Source organism: Balaenoptera musculus, chromosome 6, assembly GCF_009873245.2.
Source record: "Balaenoptera musculus isolate JJ_BM4_2016_0621 chromosome 6, mBalMus1.pri.v3, whole genome shotgun sequence".
Taxonomy (NCBI): Eukaryota; Metazoa; Chordata; class Mammalia; order Artiodactyla; family Balaenopteridae; genus Balaenoptera; species Balaenoptera musculus.
Window position 1 is genome coordinate 66722151 of NC_045790.1, and position 18971 is coordinate 66741121.

The following is an 18971-nucleotide window of genomic DNA, read 5'->3' on the forward strand; positions in this document are numbered from 1 at the left end:
TGCTTCTGAGTGAGGAAGGCCTTTTCTAGAAATTATCTTTCTCTATTCATTCCTACAGCATTTATGGAGCTATATCATCAGATGTTTCCATCGGAAATTATGAGTCGAGGGGAAATTTTCTCTTGGGATATTTTCCCACTCACTGGAATAATGGAATACTAAGAACCAGAACAACTAGATTTGCCCTTAATAAATTCTCTGGTGTAAGGCTAGTTCTTATTTATTTATTTATTTATTTATTTATTTATTCTCATCTCTTCTTCCTTGGCCAAATTGACGTCTGTTAATAAGTGATGAGCCGAAAAATTCGTTCGAGTTTCCATGAAACAGTTCATGCTCTGGTCTCCATGGTGACACTTAAGAGTTTTAAGGACTCAGCTTAATTTTATATATTTGCAATTTCAATTACTTCTCTCTCCTGCGTAAGCCCAAAATTAAAGAGCCTGGGCATTTTACTGTCCTCCCCCCGCCCCACCCGCATTATAGGAAGAAAACAGAAAGAGAAAGGGAAAAAAGGAAGTAAAAGTAAAATCCGGTGATAATTGTGGGGTAGGAAACTTGATAGTTTCAAAGATTTTTACAGAAAATCATTTGGGCTGGAGAAAGAAATTAAAGAGCTTTCGATGATGCTCTTCAGACTTATACCCTATTGTGCTCTTTGAACAGGGAATTCATATGTATTCAAGGTACTCCACATTCAGAGGACAATCCAGTTTCAAGGCACTAGGATATCATTAGTATACTTATTAGAAAACAGAGATGAATTTTCTAATTTGTTGTATGTTCTTCCTATATTTAATCAGCAGTTTTCTCGGGGACTAACCTGGAAGTATTTAGAGTCCTTCACACCACTAAGGACCAAGCTAGAGTTACATAGATCTTCTGTAGCCAGCAATCCCATCTTCTCACATCTCCAACGCACGCTCAGGATAAAAAGGCAAAGAAAATAAGAAAGCCCTTTAGTAACCACATGTTGCAGCCTGCCTCTGTTGAAACCCATAAATGCTTCCCCTTCCAGCAAGCCTCCATCCTTCTACTTTAACAACTTAAGCCCTCAATCGAAAGCTTTTAACTCTTATTTTGTGCATTTTAAATGTTTGGTTATGTGGAAAGGAGAGAGAAGAGACTTTAAAGAAGCTTTTTTGGTCAGTAATGAGAAGTGAGAAGAGCAAGCCTTGGGGCAAGGGGTAAGAACACCTTGGGTGCTCAAATCATGTTTATCAAAGAAATTAACAAATGAATGGAGAGAAAGGACACACACACAAACACAAAAGGCACTGCAGGCTGGGGGCCTCTATTTTATACTTTAAGAAGACCCTGAGGTAAGGACTACAGAATAACGCAAATCTGTAATAAAGCCAGAGCTGATTTTCACAGCCCTGATCCTTTTTTAAGAAAATTTTATTGAAGTATAGTTGATTTACAGTGTTGTGTTAATTTCTGCTCTACAGCAAAATGACTCAGTTATACATATATATTCTTTTTCAAATTCTTTTCCATTATGATTTATTACAGGATATTGAATATAGTTCCCTGTGCTACACAGTAGGACCTTGTTGTTTATCCATCCTATATATAATAGTTTGCACCTGCTAATCCCGAACTCCCAATCCTTCCTTCTCCCAGTGTCCTCTCCCTTGGCAACCACAAGTCTGTACTCTGTGAGTCCGTTTCTGTTTCGTAGAAATGTTCATTTGTGTCATATTTTAGATTCCACGTATAAGAGATATCATATGGTATTTGTCTTTCTCTTTCTGACTGACTTGGCTTGGTATGATAATCTCTAGGTCCATCCATGTTTCTGCAAATGCACAGCCCTGATCCTGATACAACAGGATGACATTGAAGCATGTTTGGTCACCTCTGTATAGGTGAATTTAGAGGGGTATAAATCATTAGGCTTCCAATTAGAATGGTAAAGAATTTAAAAATGGGAGCTAAACTCATGTTCTTCCTAGATGCAGTACATGACTTACTAGAGACTGATGGGTACTTAGGAATTTTTGAGTTAAATAGGGACAAATGGTATTCACACTTTAGAGACATCTTAATTTCTTAACTCATACTTTAAAAAACATTGTAAATTATAATACTGTGTGACCATTTAAGATGATGTAATAGTAGACCAAAGACATGGAAATATATTTACTATATGGTCGGTAGCAGAATTAGAAATTTGCATTCAAGTCAGATGCATATATAAAATTTGTTTTCTAAAACTGATCCTCATGGTTTTTCAACTGTTGGTTACCAGAGAAAAATTCAAACATGCCAATTGAAGGGTTTCTCTGTCTCTTTGAGTTTAAACAGTTTGTTTTGGGTTAAAATAGTCTCTTTCAGAGCAGTGCCCACTCTTCTGAGTCCTACCTCATCCATCCTCTCCTTTTCCTAGTGGTGTGTGTGTGCATAAGGGACTGAAGTTATATGACATTTGGGGGATGGGGGAGTGAGGCTCCCAGATCTGCATGTGGGTCCTTGTTCTTGTTCACCTTATCCTTTATCCAACTTCTGTGCCTGCTGCTGGTGAATTTTTGACTAATCCGCTTGGTTTGTTAAAGACCTGAGGTCCTGCTTTCAGACTCATTTCCATTTGGGCTCTCCTTAGGACTATAGATCCTTAAGTCATGCTCATCCTCTCCTGGCCCCTGACTTAGGTTGGTGGTAGCCACTGTGGTAGGGACACCTCATCCCTGAACATGGTGGCCCCGTAGCTGGCCCACTGACGCTCAATTCAGCTTTCATCAAATGCCCTGCAGAGAGGGTGTGCGTATGCTGTGGTTTGCCCAGTAGAGTTTACTCCCATTGGCCTGAGATTTATTAAAAGTCCTTCTCTCATTTTTTAAAGTGATCTCCTTTACAAAATAAATGATAGGGTCACCCTACTTATGCCGTGTTTGGGAGCTTCTGGATCTTGTTAATAGAAGTTTGAGAAATTTAGACATTTTACTTCTTAGCAGGTCCTGACTTTCAAGAAAAACATCTCACTCAGGACTAAAAAAATTTTATTGTTAGTCAGAAGTTAATCACCAACACTTTATTTTTCTTCATATTCCTGGCAAAACAGTCCTATATCTTCCCAAGGCAAATGTGGATGCCTCTGATTTATTAGAACAAAGGTTATTTTAAAGAGTTAAGCAAAGAAAAGTGCAAAGATTAATATTTGAAAATATAATCTCACTTTAAGTAAGTAGAAGAAGAAGCAGCATGTTATGAATTCTTTTGATAAAAATATATGTCTGTATGTATTGAAAAGAGACTGAAAGGATATTTACCATGAAACACAAAATATTTATTACTGGATGGTGGATTTATGGACTATTTGTCCTTTTCTTTTTTCCTCTTTGCCACTTTTACATTTTCCATAATGAATGTGTATTATTTTCATAGTAAGAATAAAGTAAAATTACTTGAAAAATTTGATATCACTTTCTACAGCTTTTCCCCTGAAGCAAACATTCTCTAAATGATCAGGATTTAAACAGAATACTTCATCTCTTTCAGAGTCTGAGTCATTCTTCATGGTTTATTATGAGTCTTTTTTAAATATCTTTTTAATTGCTAGTTTATGTTGGGTAAAAAGGATGATGCTGTTCACATTCATTTGGTTTAACCACGCTTTCATTCTTGTCTATGTTCTATAATGGTAGATCCTGTGCCATGGTTACTTTTAATCTAGTGCTACGTTCTTATTCCTCAACATACACACATATCCACAAATGCTTTTGAATGTAGTAGTTTTGCGGGGGGGAGCACCTTATTTTCTATTTTTCAGGATGATGCAGGACATTCTACATCCTTTTATCATGACTATATTTTTCTTTCAATGCTATTCTCTTTAATTAAATCCCAACTAAATTCGTTTTCTGAAAACCAGTGGTTATAAAATTGTGCCTTGACCTTTTCGTGAGGTTTTGCTCAATTTAACTGGTGGCCAAAATAAAACAGCTTTACTTGCAAGATAACCCTTGCTCTGCAAGGCACAGTATTGTAGGACAGGCATTTCCTCATGTGGGTGCACCTGGATTAGGAAAGATCATTGCTGTATACAAGTACCTCTGCCTGAGCCAACTCCCTATGTGTCCTTGAGACCATCTCTCTCCTGGGCAACAGGAGTCACCAGAGGCTTGTCATAATGCTGCTGTAGTCTTCCTCACAGATAGTCACAAGTGCTTTTTCATCAGCTTTCTTTCTCTTACTGCTGATCCTTTTCTAGGTGAGGATGTAGGGAGTGAAGGAGGAGGTAAGAAGAATGTGGGGCTTAGTGACATATTGATAGGAGAGTTTCAGTCTATGGACACAGGATACCCAGGCTCAGGGCTCAAGGTTTTCAATAGCACTAGAATTAGCACTGTTAGATAAACTTCTCTTAGTTGACCTTGGAAGCCATCCCATCGGTACTATTTTCTGTGTGTACTGATCAGGCTTCTTTTGATTGCAATTGACAGATACGTGGCTTGCACTAGCCTAAGGAAGCAAGAAAATGAATTAGTTCATGATATTCATGGAATGGTTGATCACTAGATAAGAAGGAGGGCACGGGTGCAGCTCGACCTCAGGAACAACAGGCATAAAGGATGCTAGTGCATCTGGGTCTTGCTTCATTTCTTCTCTCTCTTCCTGATTGTGTTTGCCTTATCTTATCATTGAAGACTATAGGAAACATGGCTGCTGTGGTTCTGGAATTTATAACTTACATCTTCATCCAACAAAAAAAGTTGTTTTTAAGGTATTTTCAGTTCTGAATTTAAAAATTCCAGGTCAGATGTCCATTTCTAGGCCAAGTATTTGTTTGGGGTCATCTGACTCGGCAAGGTTTGGTGGAAAATGACAGCTTTCCAATAGCCATGGGGCAAAATGGACATACCCAGGAGAAAGAAGGAGAGCTAGGCTGATAATCCTATAGATATTTACTATATCCCATCCTATCCTATAGATATCTGCTATATCCTGTAAAGAGCTACTACAGTGTAGAATGAATTCCAATTTCCAAATACCCAATTTTATAGCAAAAGTTTAAAATATAACCCTTTAATATATTGATGATTTCCTACATTAGTTGTTATTTTGACTTTAAACTCCCCCCCCCACCCATCCACCCAACCAGCACCCACCCATGCAGTTTTTAAAAATTGACCTTAGATGTAACAGGCAGAAAACAGAAATATTGTGTAGAGATTTGGTGAACATATTTTTGTGATGCTTTGAAAAAGTTCTGAATAAATTTGAATATTGTATTACTGTTTTTGATAGACACATCTTTTATTATTGTTTCTAATGTTTAATTTTGAAATACAATTACATTTTAATTGTTATTAGTCACACAGTGTGTTTTCTTTATTTTGATCAAACTAAGTTTTGATGCATTAACAAAGGTAATTAATTGGCAGAAAAATTATAATATGTTTCTTTGTTGAGATGTTAGATCCCCAATCGGATTGTTCCAGGTTCAATCAAATGGAAGAATTAATATAATGTCATTTATTTGTTGCCGAGAATTTAGCCTCCTTTTATAGAAAGTGGTAGGAAGAATATTTTGAAATTAAAATGTATGAATGACTTGTCACAATTTTTTAAACACTTGGGAAAACACTGAGATGCTCAGCCAGGAGCCATAAGCATTAAATGAGCTTTTGAAAACAAACAAACAAACAAAAACAAACAAAAAAACCCCCAAAAAACAAAAAATGTTCTTCTTTCTAAATAAAGAGTTCTCTTATGAATGGCATCTACTGGGTTTGGGATTTGACAGTGAACAAGACATCTTCCCTGTCCTTAGGAGGTCAAGATTACTGTGAGACAGGAGTTGGGGAGGCTTGCTGGGCAATTACTATGCACTGTGATATGTGCTAGGATTGGGGTAAGCAGAGGGCTCTGGGGACATCCAAGAGGAGCACTTAGACTATTAGACCAGGAAAAGTTTTCTAGAGGAGGTTGTCCTAGCTCCTAGGATTCACATGGAGAACTAAAGATGGCACATTAGTTAGTTTTCAACTGAGGGCATTACTGTTCCTTCCCCCAGAGTGTTTGAAAATATGTGTGCATTTTTGATTGCACAATGACTGGTAACTAGTGATGTCAAGTGTGTGATTGCAAGAATTGTGACTCCAATCCTGGGGTGGCCACAGCATCTTAATAGCATTTATCCATCTATCTATATGATGCCCAAGTTACATATCCATAAACCTACAGTCATATGGGTAGGGACAACAGATATATATTAGCTAGTTTGCATATGGCCATTCATAGCAAGGGTGTGATCAGCAACGTCTCTGAAAGATCTTCACAGAAAAGGAATTTCCTACTTGTATAAGAATCCTGAGCTTTCAGGGCTCATTGGCACCTGCTCTCATTGTAGGGGTGCATGCCAACAAAGCAACCAAATTTTCATTGCAGGCAATCTCCTAGAGGTTAAGATATTGTGGGCTTCTACCTAGACCTTAAAATAATAAGTATGTGTGTTGTATGAATTAGAAGAATTTCATCTAGATAAATTACATTTTACTTACGGGAATTTTTTGGTATTTTAAAACAATCCGGTAATAAATATAAATAGTTGGGAAAGACCACTTCACGTTGGTTTACACGTATGTCAAAGTGAGTATAGTGAATATAATGTGATTTATTATAGGTGTTATTCACGCCACCAATGCCTGTGTACCTCTGACAAGTGAGCAGCTCAAGGCAGTTCAAATGTCCTGCTAGACATTCAGGCACAGTTAAGAAATTTCCTCCCACAATAAAACCATCTGGGCCTAGTACTGTTTCAGGTGGTAGCTCTTTTTTCCTTTGACAGCTTCTCTATTTCTTCTTTGGAAACTGTGTGTTTAGACTTTTTGTCTCTACTGAGAACAATTGTAAATTGTTTTTTTTAGAAAGTTATGTGTGCCGTCTAGTTTTCCAAATATATTTGCATCGAGTTATGGAAAGTAGTCTTTAATGATTTAAAATGTTTTCTTCTTTTGATGGTTATATCCTATTTTTATTAAGATATAGTTTACATTCTATACTATCACCCTTTTAAAGGGTGTAATTCAAAGGCTTTTAGTATATTCATGGAGTTGTACATCCATCAACACAATTGATTTTAGAACAGTTTTATTAACCTTAAAAGAAATCCTCCTCCCTTTGCCCTCGAGCCCTAGACAACCACTAATCTACTTCCTGTTTCTACAGATTGGCCTATTCTGGACATTTCATATGAATGGAGTCATATAATATGTGTTCCTATGTATGGAATATTATTCTGTTTGTTTCTCCCCCTGCCCTTTTCCTTGATTTTTTAGATAGGAGTTTGTCTATTTTGCTTACTTATTCATTTAGTCTGTTTTCTAACTTATTTAATTTTGCTTTTAGTTTGAATTATTCTATCATTCTGATTTCTTTTGGCTTACTTGTGCTTTTTAATGTTTTTGAATTAGATGTTTCACTTATTTATTTTCATTGTTTCTTTTCTATTGATATAAGTACTTAAAACTTGAATTTTTCTCTGGGTTCTACTTTAGCTATATCCTATGGATTCTTATAAGTGGTATTTCTATTTATTGGTATTTTTGAGAAATTCAACAATTTGTTTGTATTGATCTTTGATTAAAGAGTTGTTTGATGAAGTGCTTACATATTTCCAGATTGAAGAAGGATCTCTTTTTAAATGTGTTATGAATTTCTAGTTTTATTGTATTGCCATTTATATCTTTCAAACATATTGAAATATTTTTTCTTAATTTTTATGAAAGTTCCATGTGCACTTGAAGTTGTGTTCTTTAGGCAGGTCACCAAATAGTGGTTTTACTCTTTCCACATGCAGACCAATTATGTTTACCCATTTACCCAAGGAAAATGACCCAAATTCTATCTAGTCATAGGTCAGAAGTCCAAGATCTCCATATGTTATGCTATTGTTTTTCTACCAAGTCTAGTGTGGCTCTACTTGGTTCAAAAATCTATAAAGCAGAAAATTTTTCTGCTTGGTCTCCATATAACCAATATAAAGTGGCGGGACAGAGACAAGATAACTGTAATAAGCACTTCAATTCAGAAAGAGGAAGGATGGAAAGGGCAGTCATTTGTCTATGGTCCTTCTTAAGTCCTGTCAGACAGACATTGTTAGGGAGTACTACATTGGTGTCAGAAATGTTCTTTGCTTAGACCCTGATTCTGTTTTCTGGCAGCATACTTTTCCCGTTGTTCTTTATGGCCCTTGGCTCTGCCCTGTGTATCATCTTTTCTTTTCCAATATTCTCTTTGACCACACCTGCAATGAATGTTGTAGAATATGCCCTTCTATGGGTTGTTTTGCTTTTTCAGTTCACCTTTTCTTCCCAGAAGTTTGGGGGCCAAAAGTTATTTTAAGTATTGAACAGTTAAAGGATTTTTAAATGCACACCCCTGGCTTACTTGGAAGTACAATTCTTAAAAGCTTAGTAAGTTTCTTACATGTTTGAATCCAGTTAGTTCCAGCTGCTGGTAACCTCATTCTCAATTCTTTCTAGACAAAGTCCTCAGACTTGCTATATTTCTTTACTTTTTATCCTTGTAATACCTTGACTGTCACTTTGATACTATTGTAGTTATAGAAATCAGAAACCCTGGGAATTTTTTTTTGGCTCTCTCCTTAAGCATATGCTTGCTCCAGTGCAACTTAACTCACTGGGAGGGTCTAACAATAGGATGAACTTTGCTGCCAGGCTGAGCTTTAATGGAACTTTGTCTTGAAAAAGTCTTTTTCAGTTTTCTCTTACTGTTTGAGATCTAAAAGTTGTTGGCCCTTTTAACATTTCAAGGCTCAAAATTTCTGGAATCTATCTCCTTCTATCTTCTTGTAAATTAAACAATTTCCTGAATTTATCTCTCTCTCTTTTTAAAATACTTTGGCAAAACCAATTATCAATAGCTATTTGCATGTAGAACTAAAAACTGTCTTCCAGTCTCTTTCCCAATCTCACTAGGTACCTGGTTTGACTCTTAACCTACTGAGGCTATCAAATGTTTGACCTCTCCAGCCTCTGATACCAGCTTCCTATTGTCTTTGCCTGGTCTTTAGCCAGTGCCATGTATTTTAGATTTTTGCTATGATAGCACCCACCCCACTTCTGGTACTTATTTTTGTGTTAGAGTGGGCTAGGCTTAATCTATGATAACGAACAGCTCCAAAAATCTCAGTGGCCTAACACATAAAGATTTACTTCCTGCTCACACAGAGTCTGCTTTAGGTTTTTGGTGGAGGGTAGGCTCTCCTCCACATAGATACTCTGGGACTCAGGTTGATTGAGGCTCCACCATCTAGAAAGTCATCAATTGCTCTGGCAGGGGAAAAAAAGAGTTGAGAATTACATAAGAGCTTTCACTGTCTTAGCCCAGAAATGACATATATCATTTCTGCTCATTTTAATTTTATTGGCCAGAGCTAGTCACATGGCCTCACTAAATGCAAGGGAGCTGGGAATTTAACCTCTTATATTCCTAGTAAAAAGGAGAAATTGTATTGGCGAGCATAATATCTATCACATATAGAAGACTTCCTTGTAAAACTCCCCTCCTAGGTTAGCTCCAGGGCTAGACTTTAGTTCCTCTAGCCCCTGAAGCCATTGCCCCTGTGCAATATTAGCAAATATCCCAAGGGCATCAGCAGATTTGGTGTTTTAAAGTTCTGTTTACCCCTTTGGTTACAGGCTTTCATCCAAAAATTGGCCTGGAAATTCCCCACTGGATTTTCAGCTCTTAAATACTTTTAACGTGTCAAAATGTAAATATATATATATTCTAGCATTTTCCATTGTTTTCAGTGAAAGAGTTTATCTGCATAACTATGGGAATGTAGTTTGGCTGGTGCTCTGAGAGCTCCTACTTCTGGGCAGTCTCACTACTGAGATTTCTTGCTATAGCCTCTTTCTTGTCTCTGCTTCTTCCACTTGTCTTCAGCTGGATCTTGGCTGCTCAAAGTAGCCCTTGCACATGATGTAATCTAGGGATTATACGATAACTTCGCTAAAAATTAGTTTTCTTTTAATTTTTCCATTTCCTTTGCTGCTTTTGAATGATTTCTAGGATGAAATGGAAAAAGTGCTCATTTGTGTAGCTATATGCATAATGGAAGACTGTTTTAACTATTGATACTATTTATGAAGAAAGGCTTTTTCATTTGTTTCTAATGTGAATAAAATGAATTGCTTTGAAACCACAGAACCTTGTATTATCTACTCAGTATGCATTGCTCATGGATTCATGGAAGTGTGCATTAAAATGGTCCTTAAGCTCACATAATATAATCATTTGATGTTATTCTAGAGTAATTAATTCAAATTATCTAAGCTGGTAATATTAAGACTATAGGGATAGGAGTTTATGCAGGTAATCAGGCATTTGTTTCTTGTTTTGCAGGGGCCAAATTGGTCTCCATGCCATTCATGCCAATATACTGTCAAGGTGTTCTTTGGATAACAGTAATTACTGTTATATAATACACTTTAAAAACTCGGTCTCTTTTTAGTCCTACTGTTCCACCACCCAGAGTGTCTATGGCCAGCCGATGTAAGCTGTTTCTGGAGGGGAGATCAAAGGAACCATAAGAAGTTTCCTAGGATCTTAAGATAATTGAGATCCAGTAGTCAAAACATAGGGTAACAGAATGTCCCAATCCTGATTTGACCAGGACAATCCTGGTTTCACCACTCCCAGTGTACCTAGTACCTAATTCCCCACTCACAGTGTCCCAGGTGGGATAATCAATTATAGTGTCACCCCATTTAATACATGTTCCTCCAGCTGTTTTCAAAGTCATGTGTTTGGCAGTTAATCATACTGACAACATTTATTTAACATTTCAACTGTTAAGATAGGCTCCCATGCTGTATTCCTTTTGTTTACTCCCAATATTCTCCATAGGGCTTCCTGTTTTTGAAGAGTTTCTTATGAAAAAAAATTCATAATAATGATGGGTCTTATTTACATGCCATTCAATATATGTTGAGTGAAGAAAATAACTTCACTTACCTGTCTCCGTCAAATATTTTTCTTTTGAGTGCAGTTTAGGTTTCAAATTGTGTGGTTTCATAGTTATAGATGCACAGATTGCATACAGCATGAGACACATTGAAAAACAGTGTCCCTCTTCATAAGTCTGAAATGTCACCATTTTTCCCAAGGACGTAAGATTTTCTTTATGACTCTTGCAAATACATCCAAAAGTCTTCATTTGTCAGTTTGATAAATGCGCTGCCAAATAGCATTATCTTGGCATATAAATCATTTGCCTGTGAAATCTTTAAAGAGGATTGTCAAATATTTCTTTGTAGTCTTTGATTCTATTGGTTTTAATGCTTCTAATGTGTCAGGAAATATAGCTGACTTTCTGGGGTAATTTTCTCTTAAAGTCCTAGATAGCAGACGATTATAAAACCTAATGGAAAAGGTATCTTTCTCTTCTCATTTGGCTTAGATTTACCTCAGAAAATAACAATAGCTGACAGAGTAGTTGTGAACTACATTAATAATTCTAAAATTTAAAATTAATATATTCTGCTATCTGGAGTCTTAACTAAACATAATTTTAACATCTTTGAAATTCACAAAGAAAATGTGTCTCTTGTCAAGTAACCAGAAACCAGAATTCGGCTCGATTTTCTTTGTTCACATGTCAAATATTGCTTGGATCCACACCCCCTCTGCAATCAGTGTCATGCATATGTATGCTGAGAGTTTTCCCATTCAGCAAGCAGATTTATAATTCCTCTAGAGACAAGTTTTTGTTGCAAAGAACTAGCATCTCTATATGCATAATCACTCCTTTTTTATGTGTGCTTTTGTAGAGTGAGCTGGGATGCTCTTTATTTTTATGGACACATTTGAAAGCCTTTGCTTTCAGCATTTATATTAAGGTGACAGTAACAAAATGTAAGAAATTCAATCAATCAATCATTTAAGATTTAACGAGCATTTACAACGTGTTAGTCTTTGTTAGGCACTGAGATCACAAAGATGAGTAAAAAATGATCCCTGTGTCTAAACGTTCTTAGTCTAATGAAAAGGAAGATTCATTAATGGACAATTATTTTAAAATGTGAAAGGTGGAGAAGTGATAAAGATAATGGTTTCTTTGCAAACCCCCACTTTGCTTCCCCCACTTAGTCATGGGACCACAGAAACCGTAGAGAGTAACTTGGTCTCCTCTCCTGCAAGGAGAATCCTGTGGTCTAACCCCACCTGTCCTCCTCTGAGAACTGGACCACGATGGCTTGGGGCAGCCTGAGGGGAGCTGCAGATCCCTACCTGAGTATGCTCTGGAGTAGTTTGTTTAGTCCTGCAACTCACTTAAGGATTTATATGTGTTCAGTCAAGGGGAACTTACAGATTTGATTTGATGTGAAATCATCCAACTCTTATGGTAGGAAACTCAAGCTCCCAAAGGACCCCAGATACAGATCCAGAAAGTGCTTTTCACAAGGCTTTACTTGGGACTATGTTAGGCTGGAGGAGACAGGAAATACAGGAGCTAGAGTGTTCAGGTGATTGTAGGATTGGTGGTGGGGAGTTGTCTAGAATGGGACCTGCTCGTGCTATCTTTGCCCTACTAGATTCTGTTGACCTTAATCCTCTCTGAATCAGTCCAAGTGGCATTTTTGACAGCAGGGTCATGGTTCCAAGCTCCTTTTTATACAGTTGACAGCTCTGATCCTGTCCTGTCAGCCTTTGCCCTGTTTGTAATTCTATTCATATTCATACTATTTCTCCCACAGTATGGTAGAGAAAGCAAATTTCCTTTCTTGTAATTAAGGATGTCTTATGTAAAGATTTCTCTTATAAAGAAATAGCCACAGCGTTTAGCTTTGGGCTTGATAGAGCAAAGTCCTCAGCAGAAGCAAAGCTGATTGTCAAGGAAGATTCTGGCCCTGCTGGCAGGAGGCCCTGGAGGCTCTCCTCCCAGCAAGAATGTCAGCCTGTGTCTGCACACCTGACATCAAAAACACAGCTCTTCCTTCAGTTAGTAGCACAGAATACCTATATTCAAGCTGCTTTAGCCTTGAACTGACTGCTGCTATCAAATTCATGTCTGGGGAAAATTAATATCTGCAGATCCAGTCTGTAGACTAGACCAGTGCTGGTCAATAATGACCTTTTTTACTAATCCAAGGCGATGTACAAACTGTAAAGACAACGTAGCAATGTAGCAAGGTTTTCATATAGCTAAATTTATTCAGCTTAAAAGGCTCTAAGATCGTTTTTACTTTGGTGTTAAAAGTCTCTGTATTAAAGATGATAGATGGTTATTTTATTTTTAATGTTCCTGTCAAGACAAAATGTTGGCAATTTTAGGTTGGTTTTACAAATTTACAAGTGTAAAGTTTTGCTACTCCATGAAATGCTAAGGTTTGGGGACCACTAATCTAAGAATCTGGTACACAGTCATTCTCTAGAGCTTTCTCAACCTTGGTACTTTTGACATTTCGGATCAGATATTTCTTTGTTGTGGTGGCCGTCCTGTGCACTGTAGGATGTTCAGCAGCATTGCTGGCCTCCACCCACTAGATGCCAGTAACAACCCACCCCACCCAGATGCAACAGCTAAAAATGTCTCCAGACACTGGCAAACGTCTCAGGGTGGATTGTAAGGGTATATAGGTGGGGACTGTGATCAAAAAGTTTGAAAGTTACTGTTCTAGAGACATTGTAAATTTTATATCATTATATTCATTATTTTCCCATAAAGAATTTTTATTGCAGTAAATGAGAAGTCATGGCAACCATAAATAAAGGCAGGTAGCAAGGCAAACAAGGCTATATAAAGTGCATATATATATATATAAATAACACCTTGATTATTTTTATTTTTATGTATATATATATATTTGTCTTACAAAGATGCTACAAAACTTAATGGGTATTGACAAAGTATTTAAGAATACCCAACAAAGCATATTGTAGATAGACACAACATTATTATTATTATTTTAATTAATTAATTAATTAATTTATTTATATTTTTGGCTGTGTTGGGTCTTCGTTTCTATGCGAGGGCTTTCTCTAGTTGCGGCAAGCGGGGGCCACTCTTCATCACGGTGCGCGGGCCTCTCACTGTCGTGGCCTCTCTTGTTGCGGAGCACAGGCTCCAGACGCGCAGGCTCAGTAGTTGTGGCTCACGGGCCTAGTTGCTCCGCGGCATGTGGGATCTTCCCAGACCAGGGCTCGAACCCGTGTCCCCTGCATTAGCAGGCAGATTCTCAACCACTGCGCCACCAGGGAAGCCCCTAGACACAACATTATTACACATAATAATATTTGCATTTTTATGCCACTTTTCATTTGAGACTCTCAATCAATTGATTTGTCCTCAGTGTATGATTCTCAGTTCATCTCCAGGAAACTGAGGCACAAGCCAATGTTCAACTGACGTAATAAAGTCAGGGAATAATTAGGCCTCCCATTTCCTTTATAATACACTAATCATTTTTACTGTTATTATATGTAGCAAATACATATTTAGTATATAGTACATATATATTTTATATTTAATTTTATATTTTACCATTTTTTATATATTTTATAACTTTTTAAACATGTATATTTATTTTTGCTAGGCTGGCAGCCTCTGGGAAGTAGGGGCAGGTCTTCAGCTGTGTATCTCTCAGAGCCTGCAGGCTGTGGGCACATCATTTGTGGGCAGCTAGCAGGCATTAGGGAATGCCAACTGCATTAGCTCAGTCCTCCAAAGTTTCATTATAGATTCATGTTTTAGTGCTGGGCTTCTGGCTGTTATCTGAGATTGTGGTAAGAAAAGGAACATGTCTGCATTTTTTGTAATAATCTAGTTATAATACAACTTAAAATACATGATGGGATAATCAGGCTGCATTCTGACTTTCATGGACACTAATTATCTTTGCCTCCATGGGCCTCTTCCTCCATTAAAAAAAAGTTTAAAATGATAGTTTATGACTGCTTTGGTATAAAGATGGATATAATTCAAACTGGATTATATTCTTTTTTCTTCTGATTTGAAAATGATTAAAACACTCTCCTGGGCCCCTAAAAGTATCACAAGCCCTGGGCACTGTGCCTACAGTGCCTAAAAAAGAGGTGGGGGAGTAGCATCGACATATATACACTACCAAACGTAAAATAGATAGCTAGTGGGAAGCAACCGCATAGCACAGGGAGATCAGCTTGGTGCTTTGTGACCACCTAGAGGGGTGGGATAGGGAGGGTGGGAGGGAGACGCAAGAGGGAGGGGATATGGGGATATATGTATATGTACCGCTGATTCACTTTGTTATAAAGCAGAAACTAACACACCATTGTAAAGCAATTATACTCCAATAAAGATGTTCAAAAAAAAAAAGAAGTGGGCCCTGGAGATAATACATTGAAATGTTAACTGGTGCTTTCCCCTTCACTCCTATGCTCCTAGCGAGATATTCTGGTTGTATTGCCTCAGGGAAGAATGACCCAGCAGGCAGCAAAAGAGCCAAATTCTTGGCTTTGAGTTCAAAAGCTTAGGTTTTAGGATTACACCATAGATTTGGAAGAACAGATGAAGAGCTGGGCTGCCCTCTCCCACAGTAGATGAAGAGTTCATGGACTGAAGATGGAGGAGGCCAGAGAAGTGGAGAACATGTGGATTTGTCTGGGATCCCCAATTTGAATTAAGACTTTGGAAATCCTAGAGCAGATGGGACCTATCACTGCCTAACCCTTCATTCCCAGGGTAGTGTTTTCAGGGCTGTTGAAATGTGGGGCTCTTGTGTCCCCCAAGCCTAGTGTGGTGGGGACATGAAACAAGTGCCTTCTTGGTGGGCCAGGCAAACAGCTCAGGGATAGGATCTGCGTTTCCAGGAACCCTGGGTGGAGAGGGGCACAAAAAGGTTTTTGGTGGGGTGGATAGTGGCACCCTTATGGCAAAGTACCAGTCTGTGTAGACTGTGTGGCAGGAATAGGAGGGCATAGCAGAGATCTGAACGGATCCGTAATGGAAGACCACAGGAGAATGAGGATGTTTCCACAGATGCCAGCAAGGAGATATGATGACAACAAAGATGGATTCTTGCCATTGTGGTATCACATGAACTCTTTAGAGTTGGAAGGGACCCAGAATTGACCAAGATTAACTTTTTTCCACCTGGAAATATGAGCACTTGGAAAAGAAATTAAGTACAATTATGGAAAAGTTAAGTTGCAATTCTTGTACACCAGAATTTTTTGAAGCTGGATTAGTATTCACTGTACATAAGTTTATATGGTTCTTTACAGTATTTGAAGGACCTTCCACCTTTAATTTTTTTCCTTTTAACTCTTATAAAAATCTTGAATTGGTATAATTTCTGTCCTCATTTTACACATGTGAAAATAAAAGCACAGAAAAATTAAGTGACTTCCCCCAAGGTCACACAGCTAGGACCTGGCTGAGCAATGACTCAAACCCATGGCCCCGTACACTCTATTACGCCTGGTTCTTAATGTTCAATATTTCCCCAAAGAACTTCAGTAAGGGCTTTCTCTCAGGCTCTCAAAAAATGGTATGGTACCAAAATACTCTTAGTGTTTAGCAATTAATGCTCAGGCATGAGGAGGACAGAGGGCTCACATGCTGGGCTCCCTCTCTGCTGTGTTCTTTGCAGAGCTCTGCTTCCATGCTTGGAGGTGGGGAGGTAAGTGTATAATCTGAATGCAGTGTGGGGGCCCAGCTCCAGTGCAGTGGGATTAGGTGGGGGGTCAGATCCTAAAGGGTTTTCTAACTTGGAGGCTGGGTGCCCCATCCAGGTTAGTGCATACTGTTCTGCTTCTATAGTCCTGTGCCCACACTTACCACACTGTAGATTTTTCTTGTTTAATTGCCTGTCTCTCTCCAGACTACGAACAACTCAAGGCAGGGATTACATCACACTTACTCCCCATTGTATCCCTTAGCAAAATGCCTGGCATGTAATAGGTACTTTAAATATTTGCTGAATGAATGAACAGATGGGTGTATGGATGGAAGAATTCTTGGGTACCTCAGTGTCCCTCACATAGTCCTAGCCCTGTATCCCTTGATAGCAAAGCATCTTTTGATGGGTGTTTGGGTTCAGCTTCCTTTATCTCACGCAAGAAAGCTTTGTGAAAATAGCTACTTCGGTTGCGGGCCACCTCACCTCCTTTTTCCTTTCCTATCCCCAAATCCCTCCTTTATTATTATCCAACCACCCTTTCAGTCAAGATGTTCAGAATATTTTTGTCCTCTTTCATCTACATGTTTTAAGAACTGTTTTTCCTTTAGAACCTCTTTAGGAGCAGGAAGCACTGTTATAAATCCATATGAGTAAATATTTTGCTCTCGTTTTGAAAAAAAATTGTAATTAAAATTCATGGTAGAAAAATTTCTGAAGTGGTAAGTTGCCTTTCTAATATACTACATGTCTTATTTTAGAATTTATTTCAGTAACTAATCTACATTATTAAATAAGATTCACTTCATTGGAGTCACTGAATAATTACTGTGTTGGATAAGTATTGTTTTCGTGATACTATTAGTTTTATCACATGTGCTAAATTGTTTTTAGGAAGTAGCCTCAGCATTACTTGAAAAGAGATGGGAAATACATGTCCCAAATCCAGTAAATTTATTATTAGAACAAGGTCACAAATATAGTAAATTTTCATTGCATCATTTTTACAACATTCAAATGCAACACGTGATAAATAAGGTTTATCCCTTAACGGATTCTAATTTTTTTCTTAAGGCACCGTGACAGAGAAACTTATCCCAAAGATTATGATATAGAGGGTCCTGAACAAGTAAAAAAACTGTGTAATTCAACATATTGGCGACTTGGAACCAACGAACCCCCAGTAAGTAGTAGCTACTAATTTAAGTCCGGAATCTTCCTCCTAGTAAAACATGAAAAAGTAGAGGGAGGAGCACTTTGTCAGTACTCCTCTTAGCTGTGTTAGTAACTTAGGCAGGTGACCTAGCCACTGTGTGCTTCAGTGACCTTACCTGTAAAATGGGTGCACTTCATAAGTTTATTGGAAAATTAAATAAAATAAAGCAAATAAAGTGTTTAACTCAATGCCTGGCACATAGAAAGTGCTCAAGAAGTTATCATTATTGTTATGATGCTGTTGCTGCAGCTGCAACATCTTGCTAGATGTCTCCACTAAGCTTCACCATCACCCTGTGAAGTAGGTGTTATTATCTCTATTTTACAAATGGGGAGAATCTCCTAGAGGTTAAGTGATTTACTCAAAGTCACCCAGCCAGGGAGTGGAAGAGTGAGAGTCTGAACCCATTTCTTTGGGTTTCAGATCTTTTGTACTTGTCTTAAGGGGATAGAATTGTGAGTAATTTAAACATGCTGTTATTATTCTCATAACATTTGTACAACTAAGTTACAAAAGGAGTATCCATTGCATAGGTACTTCCTATTTGAATTGCTGTGGGTGGGTTACTCCTTGGCTATTTAGGTGTCTGCTCAATCAGTGTGCAGGAACTCAACTCCCTAAAGACTCCCAAATTGTGTCCTACAATGTCAAGAGTTTTGGGACTAGTTGAAGACTCAGTTCAACCTCATAGGATGGCCTTGGGGCCTGAAGAGCTGGTAATTTGACAGGGATGGATGTGAATGTGTTGAGAAGACTGGGTTTGTATATCATATTTTGCCCCCAAAAGGCTGGGCTACTTTGAAAAAGGGTGAGCCTAGGAAGATCCATAATTTTACTTTGGGAATGGTTCTAGAAAATTCTCTGTTCTCCAGGGTGATGGGAATGAATGAGCTTAGCAGAGTCCATGCTGTTTCCTCCCTTCCTGTTATAGTTTACCATAGACAGAGAACAATAAGGATAGCCTGAAAAATGGGGATTTATTATAAAGATACGGCTGCCTGGATATGGAACGAGGACACTTATAGGAACCAAGATGGCTCTAAAGCAAGACATTCTCTCTCTCTCTCTCTCTTCTCTCTATCTGACACACACACACAAAATCTCTCTTGGCATCTCTGTTT

The 18971-nt window shown here is 38.0% G+C and overlaps 1 protein-coding gene across 5 annotated transcripts in view; it reads left to right on the forward strand.

Annotated features, from left to right (window-relative positions):
• The window catches only part of C6H9orf135 (chromosome 6 C9orf135 homolog), a 132124-nt gene that overhangs the window by 51430 nt on the left and 61723 nt on the right, over positions 1 to 18971 (forward strand). For 3 of the 5 annotated variants that reach the window (XM_036856684.1, XM_036856679.1, XM_036856681.1), the window contains exon 2: positions 17709 to 17817. The exons of the other annotated variants lie outside the window; for them this stretch is intronic. Coding sequence is in view for 2 of the 3 variants with exons in the window: in XM_036856679.1 (XP_036712574.1) it covers positions 17709 to 17817 (109 nt within the window). In the remaining variant the exon portion in view is untranslated. The remainder of the gene's footprint in view (positions 1 to 17708; positions 17818 to 18971) is intronic. 5 annotated transcript variants of the gene reach the window in all.